Source organism: Pteronotus mesoamericanus, unplaced genomic scaffold (genome assembly GCF_021234165.1).
Source record: "Pteronotus mesoamericanus isolate MK-2021 breed Mesoamerican mustached bat unplaced genomic scaffold, CSHL_Meso_final contig_2, whole genome shotgun sequence".
Lineage (NCBI taxonomy): Eukaryota > Metazoa > Chordata > Mammalia > Chiroptera > Mormoopidae > Pteronotus > Pteronotus mesoamericanus.
Genome location: NW_026555084.1, coordinates 10,635,135 through 10,656,795, shown reverse-complemented (window position 1 = coordinate 10,656,795; position 21,661 = coordinate 10,635,135). Strand labels below are relative to the sequence as shown.

The following is a 21,661-nucleotide window of genomic DNA, read 5'->3' as shown; positions in this document are numbered from 1 at the left end:
AAGCCCCCCTGTCTTTGCTCAGGCTGGTCTTTCTCCTTATTCACCCTTCCTTTGTCAATGAAATGGTCTTGTCTTTGAAGAACAAATTCCAAGGTCATAGTGAACTTGTCCTGGCCCTCCTTTCCAAGAAAGCATCTGTCTTTTCCTCTTTGGGGCTCCATGGAATATTTTCGTATTGCTATCCAAAACAAAGCACACTGGGCGACTCACTGTTATGTCCAAGGCTGCCTATACTATTAAGGTGTGACCTTTTTAAGAACAGAGGTCATGGCTGACTTATATTTCTATGTCCAGTGCTGTGTACAGAGAAACGACTAGCTAAGCCATCATTAATGAATGACAGATTTGAAAGGCCTTTCCCAAATATCCAAATATGCAATCCAAATGCCAGAATAAAGATAGAAAACCCATTTCCTCTGACAATTCTTTGATTCCATGGCAAGGCCAGCTTGCTCTGGACCATGATACATGGGCTGGCTTTGAATAACTAAAACAAAAAGCACACAAACAAACAAACAAAAAAATGCCAAAACAGTAATAGAACAAATGTTTCTAAAAGCATCTCTTCCCCACTTCTTCACCATCCTAACCCTGCGACCAAGAAAAAGTTACTGTAAAAATCTCAAGGAATGAAAAATGTTATTACCAGAGCAACATTCATTTTTTCCAATTTTACTGGATTGACAGCAAAGTCCTCATGTTATTTGGGTGCATTCAATTTGAAATTGTTCTACAGCTTTGACTTCATGCTGGTGACAGGTATAATGATCCATCTGGGAGCTAGAAAAAAGTGAGTCCTAATGCTTCCAGATCAAATATGAAAATCTGCCCTCAGGGAAGCTCTGTTGAAAGACAAGGGCTGCCAGTCCTGAGACAAAGGCCAACTGTAGCCTCTGGTCTCAGCTGTCTTCCTAACTCAGTGTAAGGCCTCTCTTAACTTGCTGGCCTTTTCTGGACTCAGTGTCCCAGTTTTCCATATACAACAACCCTTCAGTCCCCCCGAGTTCATGGACACAGTCTAAAAACCCATGAGAGTTAGGTGTGAGTCCCCACCCTCCCTCTGTTTAGCTGCGTGATGTCAGGACAATAACCCCAGATCTCTGAGCTCCATTCCAGGCAGCTATAGAGAGGGCAGATTTGATTGCCTGGGTGGGGCTTTCTTCACATGGTAGAAATAGAAGCTATGCACTTAGAAGCGTCTTATAAAATAAGAAACAGAAAACGGGAAGCCCTTGCGAGGCCAACTCCACAACAGCTCTTTTTCAGCCATAACTTGCCTTCTAAGCCTAAATTATAGAGTGTCACTTCCATAGATGGGGCAATGTGAGGACAAAACAAGTAAGAGGCAGTGGAAGATTAAAGATGTCCACCCACAGAAATAAAAGCAATCATTAAGAGTGCTGTAGAGCCATAGACAAAGGAGTCCATGAAAAGCTTTCAGGATCTCAGATTTCTTCTAATCATAAGTAAAGAATTTTTACCATACAATTTTAAAGCTTTCATAACTTCCCCAACTTTGTAATTTTGTCACTCATCAGCTGTTTCCCTGGTGTGATCAACAGTTAAAAAACACACACACATACACCCACATAAAACCCAAAAGTGTCTATGAGCTTACAAGGAACAGCGAGTCAGTTGGGAGCTTTTGGAAGTGGCCTCTCGTTACCTTGCTGGTCTGGCCTAATAATGAGGGCGTCTGAGTAGAAACAGCAGCAGAAAACTGAAGAGAGGACATAGGTATCCACCACAGTGACTAGCCAGTAATTATGGACTGGGCATTTTTCTCATGCATTCCCTCACTTAATAGCCTTGTGAAATAAGGACCACTATAACTTCAATTTTATATATTGAAGAAGCTGAGATTTAGAAAAGGATATAACAAGCCACTCACCTGAAATTCTAAAAGGGGGTGGGGAGAACCCACCATGAAATGGTCCAGCTGGGATATAACCTGAACCTTTCCCACACCAGCTACATACAGCCCCTTTCACCCTTGCCATAGGCTACCCGACAGACTGTGAGAAGGAAGGACTGGGAAGAAAGGATTTGGGGTATTATTGAACTAGTAAAAGTGAGCTGGAGGTATAGTCAGCAGAGAACTTAACCCCAGGCCCCCTGATTATATCGAGGCCATGTGGCTCGACTCACCCCGCCTTCAGAGTCCTTGCCCCATAGAGACTGAGTTTTTAGGGAACAATCTGGAACCATTTCGTGTACTCCTGTTGCCAGGCAAACACGAATCACTCTTCGGGCTAGAAGACGTGATTTAGATTCCTAGGTCCCTGGAGGACTAAGAGGTGATATTCCCCTAACAGACTTCCTTTAGCTGCCGCAAGAACCTGGGAGGGATTTTATTGTTATTGTTGTTGTTTCTGTTTCAAGCTCTGTGACCTTGAGCAAATCACCCCCCATCTCTGAGCTCCACAAAGAGTAGAAGTGAGAAATTGCCTTTCTGGGCAATGCTCATTTTAGGGAATAGTAATTTTGACTAGAGCCTCTTTAAGGATTTAAACCAGCCCTCAATCATGAAAGAAGTTTTCCCATCCAAAAATTACATGAAGAAATGAGGAGGGAATCAAAGAAAACCCTACAGAGGCATGCAGGTGTTCTGCTACTGGGTGAGGCACGTCCATGGAAGTGAAGAGAGGTCTTGTTCTATAAGAGCCTCCAAGGGGGCATCGGAGGAATCGGGGGAAGCAGCACAGCATGGTGTCAGAGTCGGGCAGACTGGGCTAGACGCAGGCCTGCCATCCTCCACATTAGGTATCCAACCTTCAGGGACTCCTAAATGAAGGTGATAATGGTGTCTATCTCATAGGCTTTTGTGAATAATCTAATAAGGTTATGCATGTAAATGAATGGTGTTAAAACAAGCAAAGCCCAGAGTAGGCCTAAGCTTCTCTAATAAACTCTCTGACCTTCTGTTTGGTTCTTTTAATGTGTAAAATGGGGGCAATACCTCTGTCTGACTAGAAGCTCATCGTGAGATTTAAGTAAGAAAATGCACGTTAAAAACCCTTAGTACAGCACCTAACACAGAGCTAAGTCCTTAGTAGATGGTCAATATTGTTGTACGTGTTTTGTTACCAAAACCAGTGGGAAAAGAGAGTGGTAAATGAAAGAACAAGACCGTTCATTTCAGGCTGGAGAACAAGGTAACATGAAATAACATCTACGAGCATGGAGTCCAAGCTGGCCTGCCCGGGCCTGGTACCCGAGAGAGGCGTGGCCTTGTGACAGTCACATAAAACAGGGAATGCGGGCATCTGCTAAAGAGGGACTCGGCGGAGCGGCCCATGGCGAGAGCCTGACCAGCCGCGTGGTACATGCTCCATCAACCCTGGCTCGTTTCACAACGCAGAGATGCTGACACAGAGACAGACACACCCTCTCACAACAAGTTCCTCCTCCTCCGCAGTGCGGCCTCCAGATGTGGGAGCAGGCGTTCCCTCTCTCCCAGAACTTAACAAAGAGGAGTGAGATGAAAACAATCAGAAATATCACAGAAGAGGGTAAACCATCAGACGACCTCCTCCTCCCAATTTAAAGTAAAATAGTCTAAGATTTAAATGGAATAAAGGATAACATTTTGAAAACTCCTTGCCCACCCTTCATCACTTCTCTGGTTGCCACCTTCTCTTCTGACAGAGAGCTGCCTCCTTCCTAACCCTGTGCCGCACACAGACAAAGAAGGTTTGAATCTCTGGGACGCGTTTTCCCTTACGTTTTGAACATCGAGTCCAGATCATCTGTCTTCCCACTGTACGAGTTAGTGCAAGCTGGAGCTTTTCCACATTAGATCACCCTTGCGTTTCATCTTGATTTATAGTCTTCCTTCAAAACCTATACCCCTTCCACTCACTCTCGTCTGTCCCCTTCCATCCTATCTTCTGAGCCTTTGTGAGTGATATGACATTGCCTCCTTCCCGGAGGTAAAGGATGGCCGTCTTCTGGCTAATAAACACATAGGACGACACTCAAACTCTCTGTTAATCAGAAGAGCCAAACGACGAGATGACATTTTTCTTCCCAGGGAGATTGAAAAAAATTAAACAAATGGTCACATCAAGTGTAGGGAGGATATTGGAGAGCAGATATTCTGTGGGCAGGAAAACAAATTGTCTCAGCATTTCCAGAGGACAATTTTGTAATAGCTATTAAATTTAAAACTTGCACATGTCTTTCAGCCTAGCATTGCTCCTCGTTGGGCACCACCCTAGCTAGAGAGGCACTTGCATAAACGCTTAAGGGGACACGCAGTTCACTGCAGACTATTCACAATCATGAGACATTGGAACAACCACAATGCGCTCACAGGGCAATGGATCCTTCATGGTGTGAAATACTACACAGCAATTTAACACAATGAGGCATATCTACATGGACTGAGGGAGATGGTGGTCTAATACATATAATGTGAAGTGAATAAAGTAAAATGCAGAAGACTGCACACAGTCTGATAGGATTTAAAAAATATCCACGTACAAAACAAACTGTATGTCTCTATATCTATACACACACATAGGGAATAAAAAGAGATCTAGAATGTTCATCTTCAAATAATAGCTGTGGCAACCTCAGAGGAGGGGCTGGCATTAAAGGGAGGGAGTCAAAGAGAACTTTGTTTCTAACTTTTTTTAAGGTATCATCCACAGGAATGCATTAGTGTCATATTTGTGTAATTTAAAATAAGTTAGTAGGCTCTGGCTGATGTGGCTCAGTGGGTTGAAGCGCTGTCCCATAGACTGAAAGAGGGGTTGTGGGTTCAATCCCCAGTCCAGGCACGTGCAAGAGGGAACTGATTGACGTTAACCACACATCAATGTTTCTTTGTCTCTCTCTCTCTCTCCCCCACCCTCCTTTCCCCTCCCCCACTTTTTTCCTCTCTCTCTCTCAAAGCAATGAAAAAAATGCCCTCAGGTGAGGATTAAAATAATTAGAAGAAGACGAAGAAGAAGAGGAGAAGGAGGAGGAGGAGGAAGGAGAAGAAGAAGAAGAAAAAGAAGTTAGTAGTATTTTGAAAAATGAATGAATGATTCTCCTACTAGCATTCCTAGCTTCAAGTCAGAAGTGGCTGAGAAAGGGGTTCAGAAATGAAGGAGAAAAGGGAAGAGACCAGCGCTGATGCTTTTAGCATGTTTCACTTTCATCCCAGCTCACAGGAGGATGTAGGATGTGACCACAGTGGAACCAAAACAGCTCAATCCCAAGACAAGCAGGCAGACGCCAGACTGTTCCCACGGCCAAAAACAACACTGCTCACAGATGCACAGCCCCTTACCCTCTGGCTGAGAAAAACCCCCTGGCTCTCTTCTTTTCGACAGCAATGCCTGGGATGTTGACTGGAGAATCCAACCTTTGGACTCTGGAAAAAAAGCAAAGGAAAAGAGAAAACAAACTTAGGTAAATACTTGTCTTTCTATTTGGGGTTTCCCTCTGTCCCCAAAACTGCTGTCATTAAAACAAAACAAAACAACAAAACAAAAACAAAACAAAACAAGACAGAGCTAATGTTTCCTGAGCATTTAGTACACACCAGGCACTGTTCTAAATCATCTACATGCATTTCTCATTTAATCCTTGGGAAAACACATATATAGGAGAGGTGTTATTATTATTCTCATTTTATCAATGAGGAAGGCCCAGAGAGACTGAGCAACTTTCCCTAAGCAGCACAGCAGGTCAAAGGCAGGTTTTGAACCCAGGCAGGGGGGCACCAGAGTGCACACAGGGCCCACGCTACCACCCTGCCTCCCTGTATTGTTCTGTCACAAGCATCGGTTTATTTACTCCTGGATGTCGGTTTGCCTCTGCTTGACTGTAAGTCCCGTTCAGGTAACGGCTACCTTGTGAGCACTTTACTGATGTGCCAGACCCTCATCCAAGTCCATGCATGGAGTCGCGCAGCTCCACAACAAGCCTGGGAATATGCCGAGGCCAGTGACCCCCAGCAACAGCAGCAGAACTGGGAGTCAAGCCCAGGCCCTTCTCCCTAGTGCCCCCAAGGATACGAGTCATGTCTTATTTGTAGGGAATTCCCTGTCCCTAAGCCCTAGTAAATACCTAAAGAAGGCTTGATGGATGAAAGGACAAGGGAATAAAAGAATTCTCCCTCTACCATAAAGAGCCAGCCAATCAAGTGAGTGTACCCTTTGGGCGTTGCAACCCAAAAGACTGGTGGGCTTGGCATCAGAATGAGGCAGCTAAGCACCACCTAACCTAGGGTGCAAAGGCCGGTTTCTAGAGATGTGCTGCCACGAAGGACGCCATGAATGACTCAAAGTCAATCAGTCAATCAGTATCTCCCCCTCCCTCCTTCCCTTCTTCTCCCTCTCCCTCCCCCTTTTATCCCTTTATCTGCAGGAATGAATGCGCCACAAAAGCTGCCTTGACATCAGTTTGTCCCAGGTGGACTTCATGGCACACAGGGGCCATAAGTCACCTCTACTCATTTGCTCTATGGACACGCTGGTCACTGTTTCCTTCTCCTCAATCTAAGAGGTGAGGGAAGAAGAAGCAAGCAAGTGTCCACATACCTGTGGATGTGTCTCTAGAAGTCTCCTCAGGGAGAAAAAAAGTTTCTGATTCTGGAAGGGAAAAAAAAGGCAGCTAAAAAAATGAGTGTTGGAGCTGGGTGGTGAGATTTGGGGCTATTTTTTTAGAGTTGTTTTTGTGCTTTTTATATATTTCAGGTTCTATTTAAGGATTGCAAGTAATTTTTAGAATCTAGAGGGAAAAAACTGCAAATGTATTTTAAGATGATTAGTTTAAAGGCCAATAAAAAATACAAAAGACAGTGGATTGGTTTAGGGTTCATGGACTTCAGGTGACTATTCAGAGTATAATAGAATTAGCCAATTGAATAGTGTAAAACTATTTAAATGATCCAGGCCTTATTGAGGCAGCTGAAATGCTTAAGAAAGCCTTCAAATTATCTCATGATGGTTTTCTAGTAGTATTTTTTAAAAGACTTTACTTATTTATTTTTAGAGAGAGGGGAAGAAGAGAGAAAGAAAGGGAGAGAGACATTGATATGAGAAACATCGATTGGTTGCCTCTCATATGCACCCTAACTGGGGACCGAACCAGCAACCCTGGCATGTGCCCTGACTGGGAATCGAACAAGCAATGTTTCCTTTTGTGGGATGATGCCCAACCAACTGGAGCATCACTGGCCTGGGCTATTTTCCACTAATCTTATCCTCAGAATCAGAGGTGGGAGCTTCAATAAGCCCCCATTAGTAACTCAGTGAGAGGTCCAAGATGCGGGATCAAGAAGGATTCAGGAGAAAAAAAATAAGAAAGAGAATAGAACTATTTCACTATCAAAAAATATGTTAAGGCATCTGGAGGAGGATTTTCCTCAACTAATCTGTAAAGCCCAGCCAGAGACTTAACCCCTGGCTGGATGGAACTGGAGTCTGACATTTTCTGGTTCTTCAGTAACCATCTGCAAGATTGCTGGGAGGTCAACTGGAGAACAACAAAAAGCTGGCTTTTCAAAAACAAAGAAAAAAAGAGGAACCATAAAACAAAGAGGAGAAACAGTTTAGTGAATACAAACACACATTGTTATGGGTTCAATTATGACCCACCCCCCAAAATTTATGTGTTGAAGTCCTAAACTCCAGTAGTTCAGAATATGACTATGTTTGGAGATAGCGCCTTTAAAGAGATAATTAAGGTAAAATGAGGTCATTAAGATGGGCTATAAGGCAATATGACTGTTGTCTTTATAAAAAAAAAGAGATTAGGACACAGACATACAAAGGGGGAAGACCACGTGGAGACATAGTGAGAAGATGACCATCTATAAGCCAAGGAGAGTGGCCTCAGAAGAAGCCAGCCCTCCTACTGACACCTCGATCTCAGACTTCCAGCCTCCAGAAGAGTAAGAAAATGAACTCTGTTGTTTAAGCCACCCAGTCTGTGGTTTTTGTTATGATAGTCCTGGAAAACTAACACACTAACACATACCGCACCCCCCCCCAGCACACACACAAGAGCAAGGCTCTGCCCTGCTCATTCAGCAGAAGACCCATGTTCCAAGGGACCCTGTATGTATCTGATCAGCAGAAGGGAAAGAATGACCAACTGTACCAGGTACCTGCAGTGAGCATGGGCTCTGCGGTGGAAGGCTCAGCAGTGGGAAGAGTTTTGGCTGTCTCAGGAAGGGGGCTTGGTGTTGTCAAGGGGCATGTGGTCGTCATTACTGAGAGGGCAGCGGTGGTTCTTGTCGGAAGTGGTGTTCTGGGTGTGAAGTCGGGCGCAGTCATGACGGTGGTTGGAAGCGTGGTTGTGGGCGTTGCCATGGCGGTGGTGGTGGTGGTGGTCGTGGTAGTGGGTGGGCGACGGGTGGTTGGACGACGGGTGGTCGTTGGGGCTGTAACCGACAGAAGACGTGTGTGATACTGAGTAGAGATGGAGGAAAAGGGAAGCAATGTAACTATATCTGGGATCCTTCCATTTCTCTCTGTTCCTACCGCCTTCATCTGGCCCCCTGCCCTGGATCATGGCAATTCCCAAGAAAATTGGCCTTTCCAATCTGTTCTTCACACATTGGTTACAGTAATGTTTTAAAATGATAAATCTAATTATGTCAGTCCCCAATGAAGACTTTTTACTGAGCCCTGCTTGCTCTTAAGATAGAGAGACAAGCCCTCCGCCTTGGCCGCAGGCTCTGCCTGGTCTGGCCCTGTCTTTCTGTCCTATCTCATGTCTCTACTGTGCTGTCTACCTTTCCCCAGCCCACTGGCCTTTCTTCAGTTCTTTGAACGTATTAGTGACCGCCCAGCTGGAGGAACTTTGTGCCTGCTGCTTCCGGGTCTCTCTTAGCATCAGGACAACCCCTCCTTAGCCCGCATGTCTCAGCTAAAAGGACAGTCTTGCAAGGCGGTCATCTGTGTCCTGTAATAACAATTTGTTTTTGCATTCTTACGCTTTACCTTCACAGCATGTGTTGCATTTTGTAACCACACATTTATTTGATGATTACTGTTTAATGTCTGCTTCTCCCACTAGACAGTAAGCTCCATGAGGGAAAATCTGGCACTTATTTTTTTCTCTGGTACAAATCTAATACCTACCATGGTGTCCTGCACACAGTAAGTGTCCCCAAAACATCAATGAGTAATTAAGTGACTGCATCAAAAGTGAACCCAAATATAAAATTTCAGTCCAGAACACTTTCAGAATCTGAAACAGCCAAAGGTTATTGTAAATCCATTTGTTCTCCCTCTTCCTGTGGGCAACAATGTCAAATGTGCCATACAGCCAGGTAACATTTTAGATAAATGTTATCTACTTTTAATATAAACTGTTACAATAAACACTGATTGTACATAAAAACCTTGTATGGGACCATTTAAATTAGAGAGAAAGAAAAATAAGTAAAATAAAATTTCAGTCAAGCAAGATGAATAAACTCAGAGATCTGCTGCACAACTGTGTCTATCAGTTAACAATAATATATTGTACACTTGAAAAATCTGTTAAGAGGGTAGAACTCACATGAGGCATTCTTTCCACAATAAAACTAAATCAAATTAAAATCTATAAAAACTGAGCCTAAAGTGCACACCATAGGATAAGGATGTAGTCCCTTTCAGTTATTAAAGATTGGTTCATGCCAGTACCACTCACCCCCTAAATGTTTGAATTTGGGTTCATTAGACACAGTTATTCTACAGACGCCACTAAGAAATATGCCAAATTTCCATGAATGCTAATTGACCGGAAAGATACCAATATTGTCACTTGAACTTAGAAATGACCCCACAGAGCATGGAGGTCAACAAGTATTTTATAAAATAATAACATATCAGGAAGGGGGCAGGGCAAAGCGGTGGCAGGAAGGTGGTGACAAATGTGTTTGAACAAAAAATAAAAATTAAAAAGAAAATGACATATCATACCAGGCATGAAAAGAGCAGACTTTGATTGGCATTGTCTAATTTAATAAATCAAAATAATAGTAATTTCTATCTCACAAAGTTGTTTTGAAAGAAAGATATGCCAATGTGTATGAAAGTTCTCTAACTAGAAGCCTTCACACCAGCTGTAAAGTTTTAAAACCCATTAGAATAAAATAACAAAATAGAAACAGGCTCATAGAGCCGGAGAACAGACAGACAGCTGTCAGAGGGGAGGGGCGGGGGCGGGGGGAAGGGGAAGGGCTTCAGCAAAGATAACACCTCAGAGACACAGACAGCAGCGTGGTGGTTACCAGAGGGAAAGGGGGTGAAGGGATGTAGAAGAGGGTGAAAGGGGGCTGAAAGGTGATAGAAGGAGACTTGATTTGGGGTGGCGAACATACAATGCACAGATGATGTATGATAGAACCATACATCGGAAACTTACATAATTCGATTAACCAATGTCACCCCAATAAATTCAATTTAAAAAAGGAGCATAACAATTGAGGTTTGACAATCCCAGGTAAGGGAGGAGAATGCTCAAATCTTTAGGTGTTCCACTGTGTCCCAAATTTCACCAAAAGCAATGGATAGTAATAGAATAACAAAACACCTGAAAATTCTCACCAGTGTCCCCACATCCCACTCCTTCTGTCCTCTGTCAGAAGCCGCAAAGTATCAGTCTACTGAAGCTGACCCATGGGCACATTTTCTTTAGTTTATACAGCATATACTTTTCTAAATTTTGAAATCTTTGCCAACATGCAAAAATCAGCACAGCTCATAAAAACTGAGAGGTCTCAAAACACTGGGCCCCAATTCCTGCAAGGTGACAGTCTCCTTAATGAGAAGCTGCTGCCTCCTTCACACGGACCCTGCAATTTCCTTCCCCACCCACCACGCTCCACTCACTCATTTCTGCCGCCTTCTTGGCCCCCGCAGGCCTTTGCTCCATACTGTGGCTCCTCTGGTCATAGCAACACATCTCAGATGCAAACTGTCCACTTGTTGCCGAAGGAGCTAAAGCCCCTCCCCCACCCACCTAGACCATTACCCATTAACCACTGCGTCTCTCATTCCACCAGCAAGCGCCCCTCCACCTGCTCACCTTTCCTTATCTGCAGGCGAATGTTCTTCTTAACATCATTAAACCAGCCAGGCACCTCTATGCGACAGCAGTACACAGCGCTGTCTCCTTCATTGGTGTTGAAGATTGTCAAGGAGACATCGCCTCTCTGGATTTCCCCCTGAATGACGTACTTCGTCGACCGTCTTGACGTCACCCGCCACCCGTCAGTGTGGAGGAGCTCCTCTGTGCATTTGGATTTGGGACACGGGCCTTTGCCCCAGCACATGCTGTTGCTGCCGCTGCTCCACGAGGAGTACGCACAGGGCAGGGTTGCTGACTGACCCGCAAATGCCCTCACGACAGTCTGCGCTGCAGCTGGAGCTGTGGGGAAGGATGAGAAAACCAGGTCATGTGACACTAAAATACCTCGTAGACGCTATACAGAGATTGTGTGAATAGATGCTCCCAGGAAGATGGAGAGAGTTCTAATACATGTGTTCCTTTAGTCTAATTTTGATAGGCCCCTCACCAGAGCTGAGCTCCCAACACCACATCCTTCTACCTCCCAAGTGGGCACAGATGACCTATCTGAGTGTCTAAACTCCTTTCCACAGCAAGGCCTTGTTGCTGGTTTAAAAACCATGACCTTGAGTGCCATTATGTTAACGAATACCCTTGCCAATGAGAAGTCCTGACCCTCGAACCAATCCCACTAACTCATAGAAACAGGCCCCAAAGCAGCCCTCTGTCCCCTGGATCCCACTAAGCAGCGACTATGTACTACTGGCTGGAGAGCCGCCAGTGGGTCTCCCTCCGTCTTCCCACCCAGACAGGGCCATGGCAGGAAGATGGGCTCTCCTACTGTATCTCATTGTCTCCTCCTCTCAGTACAGGTTGCTCAGTATGAGCAACCGTAAGCCTACCTTTGCCCCACCCTGTATTTCTAAAATGAAGTATCCATGTTTCCCAACTTGTGCTGCTCATCGGTGTAACCTGGGGAGTGTGTTAAAAATATATATTTTATTGACCAACCCTGAGTCAGGACCGCTGAGGCCAAAGCCCATGGAAATGGACAGCAAGCTCTTCCAGTCATGCTGACGTTGTTGGCCACTCACCCACCGCTTGAAAACCCCTGAACAAGCCCTTCTAAGATTAGATCCATTTCTGAGGGACTACGAAATATTTTTACTTCTACAAGTGTTAAGCCCACTGGGCATCAGTGATTGTTCTAAACCAAAAAAAAAAAAAAAAAAAGAGAGAGAGAGAGAGAAATACTATTGAAGTGAGAACCAGGCTGAAGATCCAGACCATCAGGACAACGTCCTAAGTGCCTAGGTCCCTGCATATTGTCTTCCTCACGGAACCCCCGGCCCTGTGACACTGTCTGTTCATTAACTGTATTGACCCACTTGGCTAAGTTGTATAAGTTGAAATGGCCCGCAGTTCCCCGTCCCTCCCTGACACAGGTGTAAGTGACGTCCAGATATCCCTCTCTAGCAGGTGAGCATAGAACCGAAGAGGTGCCCAGAGAGAAAGCAGAAGGACATGCATCCTGGGTTTTTCAGAGTAGGCTCTCACGATGGAGGTCATTCCAAAGTCAGAGCAGCCTGGAGCCTTCCCTGAACGCACGGTCTCTCCATTCCGCCACAGTGAAAGTGTTCCGCGGATCATGAATGCTGTGGACATCCATTTTACTCACCATAAAACCAGGAAAATAGATAGGAAATTCATTGCCGTCACCCTCGGCTGTGTTAGCAAGACAGAACACACGTGCCTGAAACTAGTAACTTCTAAAACACAAGCTTGTTCCTACTAATATTTGGGAGATTCATTTTAAAATATATGCGGGAGTTATTTCTACTGGAGAGTCATCACTTTATGTTCCCAAGTATGAAAGCATCGAAGGATGCATCCTACTTCTTAAGACCCAGTAGAAGAACTAAAAAAGGACAAAACAGGCAATTCATAGGTGAGGCAACATAATTGAATAATAAATTTCACCTATATGGCAAAAATTTAGAATGCTGATAGTAGTAACTGTTGGCCAACAGGGATCTAGGAAAAGACAGCCTACTGGAGCTACCTGCAATGAAATGCGGGAAGAGTTGATATAGCCACAGTGAAAGCCAATTTGGCAGTTTCTATTAACATTTAACATGGACATGTAATATCTGAGCCTTGTCAGTTTCATATTTTGTTTTCTGTAGAAAAACACATATGCATAGGAAAACCTAATTGTGCATGTTCACCGCTGCCCTCATGCACATGTGAATGGAGTGAACATGTGTACATGGGAATGGCCAAACTGTGGCACATTCATCCCATGAAGTCATGTATAGAAGATTATTGGAATTAGATAGACCTATGTCAATTGGCATGAAAGTTCCAAGTCTTAGGGAAGCAAGAAAAGAGCAAATTTTTGCACTGGCTGGGAAGCTCAGTTGGTTAGAGCGTCATCCTGATACCCCAAGGTTGTGGTTTTGATCCCTGGTCAGGGCACCAATGAATGTATAAATAAGCGGAACAGCAAATCAATGTTTTTGTCTCTCTCTCTTTCTCTCTAAAATCAATACATAAAAAAAGAAAAAAGTGCAAATTTTAATGCAACACACAAAATAAAAAGCCACTTGATACAATAAATAAATAAAAGTTTGCATTGTGTCTTGTGTGCGTGTGCAGCTGTATGAATATAAATGCAGAGAAAAGCGTCTGGTGGGTTACACACCCAACTGCTGTCAGTGACCCCATGTCCGCTGGGAAGGGACAAGGCCTGGGAGTGGTCCTCAAAAGTGACTTTAGCTTTTATAACATTTATATATATATATTTTTTCTTTTACCACGGGTATCTGTATTACTCATCTGATTAAATATTAATATTTAAAAGAAAAAGGAAGCAGGCAATTTTGTGTGGCATGAAAACACCCATTAGGCTTACATTGTAAACCTCATCTGCCAGTTACAGCTTTTATGTTCTTGGAGAAAAGCCACAAGAATTCTCACTTCATTACGTTATAAAATAAAGGCCATGGGGTAACAACTCCCCTCAGAAAGAGTTTCTAAGGTTCCCATGAGAGGAGGTATCAAAAGCTGCACAGAATTAACAAAGTAACCAAGCACATTAGAATTTAGAAATAGGTCAAAAAACCGTTCTTTCCAGTTACAAGTTTCCGGGAGCAGAAGAATTGTCAGCATCACATCAAGCCCCCTCTCAGGAGTCCCCCAGGAAGGCAGGTACAGGTACAGCCGAGGCTCTGGCGCCAGCCAGCTTTCTTCTCCCGCCGGGGACCCCGAGAAAGGCCCTTCCCCGGTCTGGTCTCGGGGTCACCACCTACAGACCGAAGTGTCTAATTTGGCATCTTTTAAGAGCCTATGCAGCTTTGATCGACTCTCGGTGATTCTGAACAGTCATTGTCTTCTAAATTGGCCATTTTAGAAAAGGCACAAATGAAAAAACAAACGGACAGACAGTTCACCATGACGCCCTTTAAATGGTGTTGGAGCAGCTGCCTTAGCCCCACCAAAGCTCAGTCAGTGTCCCGCCAGGAGCTGCAAATGCGGACTCAGGCTCCAGCGCCCGTGAGCACGACAAAACCCTCCACACCCCAGGCTCCCAGAAATCCAGATAAAGACCATTGATAAAGAAGGCAGATGGGGGTTGGGAGTGGGGGAGTGGGGATAAACGGTGATGGAAGGCGGCTTGACTTGGGGTGGTGAACACATGATGCATTATAGAATCATACACCTGAAACCTATATAATTTTATTACCTAATGTCACCCCAATACATTCAATCAAAAAAAGAAAGAAAGAAGATGGCTACAGAATATCTGGGGAGAGAAGTAGTTTAGTGAGCGATTACTAGAAGGCGACAAGTTCTCTGACCCGGAGCCGCGGGAGAACAGGAACTCACAGCACAACCACCTACATCAGCCCTGAGTGCTGAGGAAAAGCCTGACTTAGGTGGAGCCTGAGGACAAAGGAGCTGTCGAGGGAAGAATGGCTGAAAGAGCTGGAGAGGTAAGGAAACGCCTTCGTTCTCCTTGGAAGGTAGCTGTTTTCTCACACAGCAGCCCACTTGAAAGATTCATATGCAAATAAGCTACGAAACTTTTAAAGCTGCAAGGGACACTAGATAGTGTCTAGTTCTGGAATCATAGATGGTTAAAACTGGTCTTATGTGGTTCCTTCATGTCATGCGTGGAAGGACCAGAGCAATTCAGACATGTCCCCCATGTCAAGGCCAGCGACCAGGCAGGACGGCAGCCCAGCTGGGGGCTTTGCGCCGACCACCACCAGGATGCGAAGGTCCAGATGGCTGAACCCAGCGTGTGCATTCGCGCTGTCCAAAGCCTGGAAACAGCGTGCAGAACCGAGCCTCGCCTTGAAGCCTCATCCCCAGCAAAATAAAACACAAAAGCAGACAAAAGCTCCCGAAACTAAAGCAGAAAATAAGAACAGTAATGAGAGCTCTAACCGGAGCAAGCTCCTGCGGCTCTGACTATACCTATGACACCGGCAAAGGGCCAGAGGGCACTTCTTTTCCTCATTGCTTCTGCCTCTTTCTTTCTATGTTTCTTCTTAAATCACCATTTCTGATATGAACTCAATTACACACCCTAAAGCCCCCAAACCGCTCTCCAGTTAGAACCTTGTGTGACAGGGAGGGGAGAGACCCTCCGAAGAAGAAACCCTGGGGAGATGCAGGAATGAAGGGGGCTTCTGCTTGACTGAGGCCCCCCCAGCCAAGGAATTCCATCCCAGGCCGCTGAGCCCCCCGGGGACTCCTGCATGGCAGGGTCAGGCACTTACTCAGATAAAGCCCCCACAGCTCAGTCAGCAGCCAGAGAACGAGAGGCCCTTTGGACATTTTGACTGTTGGCAGACCCCAGGAGCCCGTCTGTCTGCCCAAACTTCATTTCTTATACTCCAGAGAATGCTGACGGGGCGGGACTGTTTTGTTTTCATTTCTCTTTTTGTCTCAAAATCTTCCCTTTCCCCCATCCTGAATGACATTGCTGAATCTGGGATGCATGATAAAATGAGCACTTTTCTCCTGGACACTTGTGTGTGTGTGTGTGCGCGCGCATGCACACACACAAATGGGGGGCACAGTGGTGTGGGCATGTGTGTACCCCTTTGTCCATGTATTTGGGGGGTTTCCTGGACATGCACAAGCATCCATGTGTGTGCCTGTGTGTGGCTGCACGTTTAAGCTGTGCATGGGCTGTGGTTCGCCTGGCTGCTGTGTGGCTGGTAATAGAATTCAATGAGCTCTCCCCAGAGGTAGCTGGTGAGCTGGAGTTTGGCTCTGTTCCCGTTCTGGGGTCTCCCTCACCCAGGTCCTTGGCCCTACCTTGCTCTGATAATGAAGAAAGAAGAGCAAGGCTGAAATCAATCGTCACATAAGCTAAAGACACAATTAGAGTTTACCAGGCAAGGAAAAAAGGTTCATACCATGGTCATCACAAACAAGCCCAAGGTCTGGGCCCAGTTCCACCATTTGTTAGTGAGGCCTCTTAATGGAGAAAAGCAAAAAAAAAAAAAAAAAAATTATGAACCAGATTACAGGGCTTGGACGAGATGGTACTCGCAGTGCTTATGGACTCTATAGAGTCAATGACATATCCAGGAACATAGAACCACTTACAGGGGAAATCAAATCAATGCTCACCCACCAGATGTGTTTTCTAAGCCAGATGTATACCACCATCACTAGTTATTGAATGTTTAATTATATGCAAGGCACTCTGCTAAATGGTGCAGATATATTACTTACTTCTCACAACCCTAAGAAATGGATAATATTCATCTCATTTAACAGGTGTGGAAACTGAAGCTTAAGAGAGTTATGTAAATGATATTCCCAGCTAATAAGTAGTAGAAACAGGACTTGAGCTCAAAAATTCCTGATCTCAAGAACCATGTTCTTAATCACTACATTCTCCTTTGACCTGGACCCCTTCGGGTAAATACAGTCATGGGACCAACGAATGGTCAGTTCCAGCCCAGCCCCAGACGGGGAATTTAAGGATGCGTGGATGTTCTAAATTTAAAAAAAAAAAAAAAAAAAAAAAATTCTCTTATTTTATTGTAACCAGCCAAATGAGCGTCAAACATTTACCATTTCTCACACTGAAGGAAATGGTGGAAACACAAACGCTGGGTGAGGCTCTGAATTCTGAGAAGCCAGAAAACATGGGAAGAAGTGATAATAGAGGGATTCTGAGAAAACCTTCCCACTGAGAGCCCCTGAACTGTGGGATTCTACTCCCAGGAAACTAGGGGATTTAATCTCTGGATAAACTGAATGGTCCTAGTAAAAAAATCTTACAGATATTGACATTTGGTTGTCCTTCAATACTACCCAATCCTCCTTCACTAAAGTCACCAGTGCAAGATCCTCAGTCATGCACGCAGCACTTCTAAGTTGTTTTTAGTGTATCACTTTAAATATAGACAACCAAATACCACCAGACATTTGGGGAAAGCCTTCAACTTTAGAAATAGATACAAAGACGACATCCAACATGACTTTTCACTCACATATCTAGCAAATTGATAAGATGAAGGGTGAGGGGCTGGACAGACAACTCTCTCTTTCCACATGGCTTGTCCACACAGCATCTAGGGCTTCCTTACAATATGGCAGTCTCAAAGCAGACGGATTCTTACACAGTATCTGGCTTTCTCAAAAATGAGCATTCCAACAGGCTCAGGAAGAAACTTTGAAGGGGAATCAGCTTTGGAAACTACTTGTCATAACAACCAAACCAGGATGGAGCAGACGGCCAGAGGCATAGGTGGTTTTGGGTGATGGTAGTGGGTGTAACTAATAGATTATCTGGCACACTTAGGTATTTTTAAAATAGATTTGATAGGTCTTTGACAGATAGGTTGGAACATTTGGGATAAATTTAAAGGATACTTGGGGAATTAAGAAAAAAATGAGGCAATTATTATCATCAGGAAAGATAAAATGTGTAAGAAAGAATATGTAATACAGTATATTTGCTCAGTATGGAAGATATCTATATGGTGATAGTAATGTAAACTCTGGCTACTGGTTTAACACAAAAGCAGGATATGACTACAGTGGAAAGACAGGCAGAGAGGACATGGGGTGGGGGGTGCAAGAAAGTCAAACCCTATCCACCCTTACAGGAGGCCAATAGATAGTGTCTCAGACTGATCAATCAAAAATATAGGATAAGCACAGTATGAGTAATATGGAGAGAATAAAAAGAAGAAAAAACTCAAAAGAGTATAAAATGTATAAAAGGAATGAAAAAGTAATTGACTATATTTTTTGGTTATAAACCTTTTAAAATAATTTTGCCTCAAAAATGTACATATTGAGCACACCTAGCACCCAGATCTTCATTTCTAAGCATCACATACAATAGAAAGAACGAGGACTCCTTGCAGAAATGGCTGAGTCTAGGACTGGGCAGGAAATATTTTAACTAAGTCTGGAGTAATTTCTTGTGCTAGACAGTGTGGAAGTGCTGGAGGAGAAAAAAACAATTAAACACAATGATGGGATTGTTACAGCAACAGAGGAGGCAACTGGAAGAGCTCCCACTGACCAAAGCCAAAGCAATCTGAACAACAAAAACAATGAAGTGGTACTGAATTATAACCCTAAGTATAAGTGTAATATCTACACTGACATAAATACATAAATAATTGGATGCGTAAATAAATGAGGGAGAAGAGACCAATCTTCTGTCCAGAAGAATTCCATATCATTTATGTAGATACTTTCTTCTTAAAGAGGTGAAGCATAACTCCCCCTTCTTGAGTGCGCTCTGGACATAGTGACTTTCTTCCAAAAAACAGTGTGGAGAAGGAGGAAAAAGGGCTCACTTTGCAGTGAAGAGACCTGGCAAACACTACTTCAGGCTGCCAATCAAGGTCAGCCTCAACAGAGATGTGTCATGTTGATCGTATGCACCCCAAACATAATGTAAATGGTAATTTACCTCTGTACCGTTCTTTTCAAGAAGTATAATCCCAGTAGAAGCATGAGAAAAACATCAGACACCACCAAATTGAGAGACATTCTACAAAATATCTGGCAAATACTTCTCAAAACTGTCAAGGTCATCAAAAATAAGGAAAATCTGAAAAACTGTTGCAGCCCAGACAAACCTAAGTAGACATGACAAATGAATGTAATGCAGTATTGGAGAGGATCCTGGAAGAGAAAAAAGCCATTTGGTAAAAACTAAGGTCTTTGGACTTTTATTGATAATATCGTATGAATATTGGCTCATCAGTTGCATCAAATACTCCACACTACTATAAAATGTTAACAACAGGGAAAGCTAGGTGTGGGTTGTATGAGAATTCTCTGTACTATTTTCATAATCTTTCTGTGAATCTAAAATAAATTTTATCCATCTATCATCTATCTATCTATCTATCTATCTATCCTCACCTAAGGTCATGCTTATTGATTGTAGAGAGAGAGGTAGGGAGGGAGAGAGGGAGAAAAACATTGATGTGAGAGAGAAACATTGATCAGTTGCCTCTTGAACCTGCCCTGAACAATGACCAAACCCGCAATCTAGCCATGTGCCCTGACTGGGAATCGAACCCACACCTTCCAGTTTGTAGGACTCTGTTCCTACACACTGACCATAGCCATAAAGTTTATTTTTTTTAAGTTCACATATTCTTTTATTTTAGAAATGCAACTGTTAATAATAATTTGATATCTGCAAGGGGCTGCACACAGGAAAAAGAGACTGACTTCGGTTTTCTTCTCTTCCTAAATTTGGGTCCATGGGCAGACTTCACGGAATTCACAAACATCCTAATAGTGGATGTTCAATATGTACAACTGTACTAAATCACAGTTTCCTGAGAAAGGGTCCATTAACAGTTCTAGGTACTTCATGTCTTTGCCACCTTCTTTTTTTTTTGCATATGGGGGTTTGCCTTTGGTTAGCCAGCCCTCCCTTCTCAGTCAGTGCAGCCCAGCTGGTGCTTATTTCATGGCCATGGTGTTTGGCTCAAAGATGGACAAGAGACCCAAACAAAGCCAAGAATATACAATCTTGGTAAGTTTACCAGGACTTTCGAGAGAGAGGATCCTCCCAATTTCCCACTGGTCTTTGGGCTGTGAGGATATGAGCCTGAATCCAGTGTTAGCCACCTGCCACCAACAGGCGAAGTCTGTCTGATAAGAGAACCTATCAGGCAGAAAACAAATGAAGAAAGAGAGAAGCCTGGGTCTTTGACATGGAGTGAGCCCCTGCAACAAGGCACATCAGTGTGCCAATTTCTCTCTGGGGATTCAGCCAACTTCTGTTGGGTTTCATGCCATTTGGAATCAAAATATCCTAAGTGCTTAAACCTAGAAGGACTTCTACATAGTAGTAATTCAGCTGAGGACTAAAGTTTTTCCAAGTCTAAGACTTTACAACTACTCTCTGATCCAAATACCTGCTTCATTAAACACCAGCTTCACCCTGACTTTCAATTATTTAGTAAGTGCTTGTCTACCTATTATACTCTAGGCATGTGGGGATTCTGCTACGCTCTAGGAATAAAGACAAATAAGGCATAGATTCTACCCTTCAGAACTTGACAGTTTCAAATCTTTAAGCAGAGGAGTTATCATCGGGTCCCATTTTAAAGACAAGGCCATAGAAGGCCAGAGATAAAAGACTGTTTAGTAATAGGAAGAAAACAGAACTCAGGTTTTTTGATAGAGTTCTTTGTGGTAGCCCTATTTCTGGTAAACAGGGTTAATGTAATCCCACTTATTCATTTTTATTTGTTAACATCTTCACCAATTATAGCACAGGTTCCCAAACTATGGCCCATGGACCAAATCTATCTCTGTAAATAAAGTTTAATTACAGCCCATGGCAGGTGTTTACATATTGCCTATGGTGGCTTTCACACTACAGTGACAGAGTCGCGTAAATACCAAGATATTATATGGTTTTAACAGAAAAAGTTCACCAACCCTGTAACTGTATATTGAGTTCATGCTGTGTGACAGACACTGTGCTAAGCGCTGTGACAAGAATGTTAGACCAGCCATTCTTGTCCTAAATAAACTCACACGCTGTGCCTCCTGGTGGTAGAAAAGGAAGTTAACAGACAGCACAGCATCGTTGGGATACAATGAGACTGAGAAAAGATGGAATACTATGGGAGTGTTGGGAAAAGATTCCTAGCCCAGTCTTGGAGGTGGATGAAGAGAGTTGAGGACACTTTGTAAGTACAGACCTAAAGGACATTGGAGAAGTTTGGGGTGGAGTAGAAAGAATGCCTCAGCCTCCTTATTTTTTGTGATTTCCTGTGGGATGGAAAACAAGACTGCCTGGGTTTCATCTTGACCACATACCAGCTGTGTGGCTATGAACAATTTACTTAACCTTCCTGTGTTCAATTACTCCTCTACAAAATTGAGATAATAGTATTTACACCTTGAATTGCTATGAGCACTAAATGAGATGGCCCATAGGAAGCATATAGCAGAGTACCAAGCGAATTGTGAATATGCAACAATTGCTTGTTATTATTCGAGTAGTTGTTATTTAGGTTATGGTTAGAGTAGCAGAAAATACAGAATGACCTGTTTTAGTGGATATATCTCATTGTCTGTCAACATCCCATCCTTTGTGGACCAACCCTTCCTCAGTCTATGTGGATCCAATCTG

The 21,661-nt window shown here is 43.6% G+C and overlaps 1 protein-coding gene across 2 annotated transcripts in view; it reads right to left on the bottom strand.

Annotated features, from left to right (window-relative positions):
- TIMD4 (T cell immunoglobulin and mucin domain containing 4) overlaps nucleotides 1-15,879 on the bottom strand; it is a 30,392-nt gene extending 14,513 nt beyond the window's left edge. The window contains exons 1-5 of one of the 2 annotated variants that reach the window (XM_054567904.1): nucleotides 15,792-15,879; nucleotides 11,023-11,364; nucleotides 8,108-8,383; nucleotides 6,537-6,587; nucleotides 5,282-5,365 (exon numbers count right to left, since the gene is read on the bottom strand). In XM_054567904.1, the coding sequence (XP_054423879.1) occupies nucleotides 5,282-5,365; nucleotides 6,537-6,587; nucleotides 8,108-8,383; nucleotides 11,023-11,364; nucleotides 15,792-15,849 (811 nt within the window). In that variant the 5' untranslated portion in view covers nucleotides 15,850-15,879. The remainder of the gene's footprint in view (nucleotides 1-5,281; nucleotides 5,366-6,536; nucleotides 6,588-8,107; nucleotides 8,384-11,022; nucleotides 11,365-15,791) is intronic. The other variant, XM_054567905.1, reaches the window with a different exon arrangement.
- Nucleotides 15,880-21,661: the final 5,782 nt, after the last annotated feature.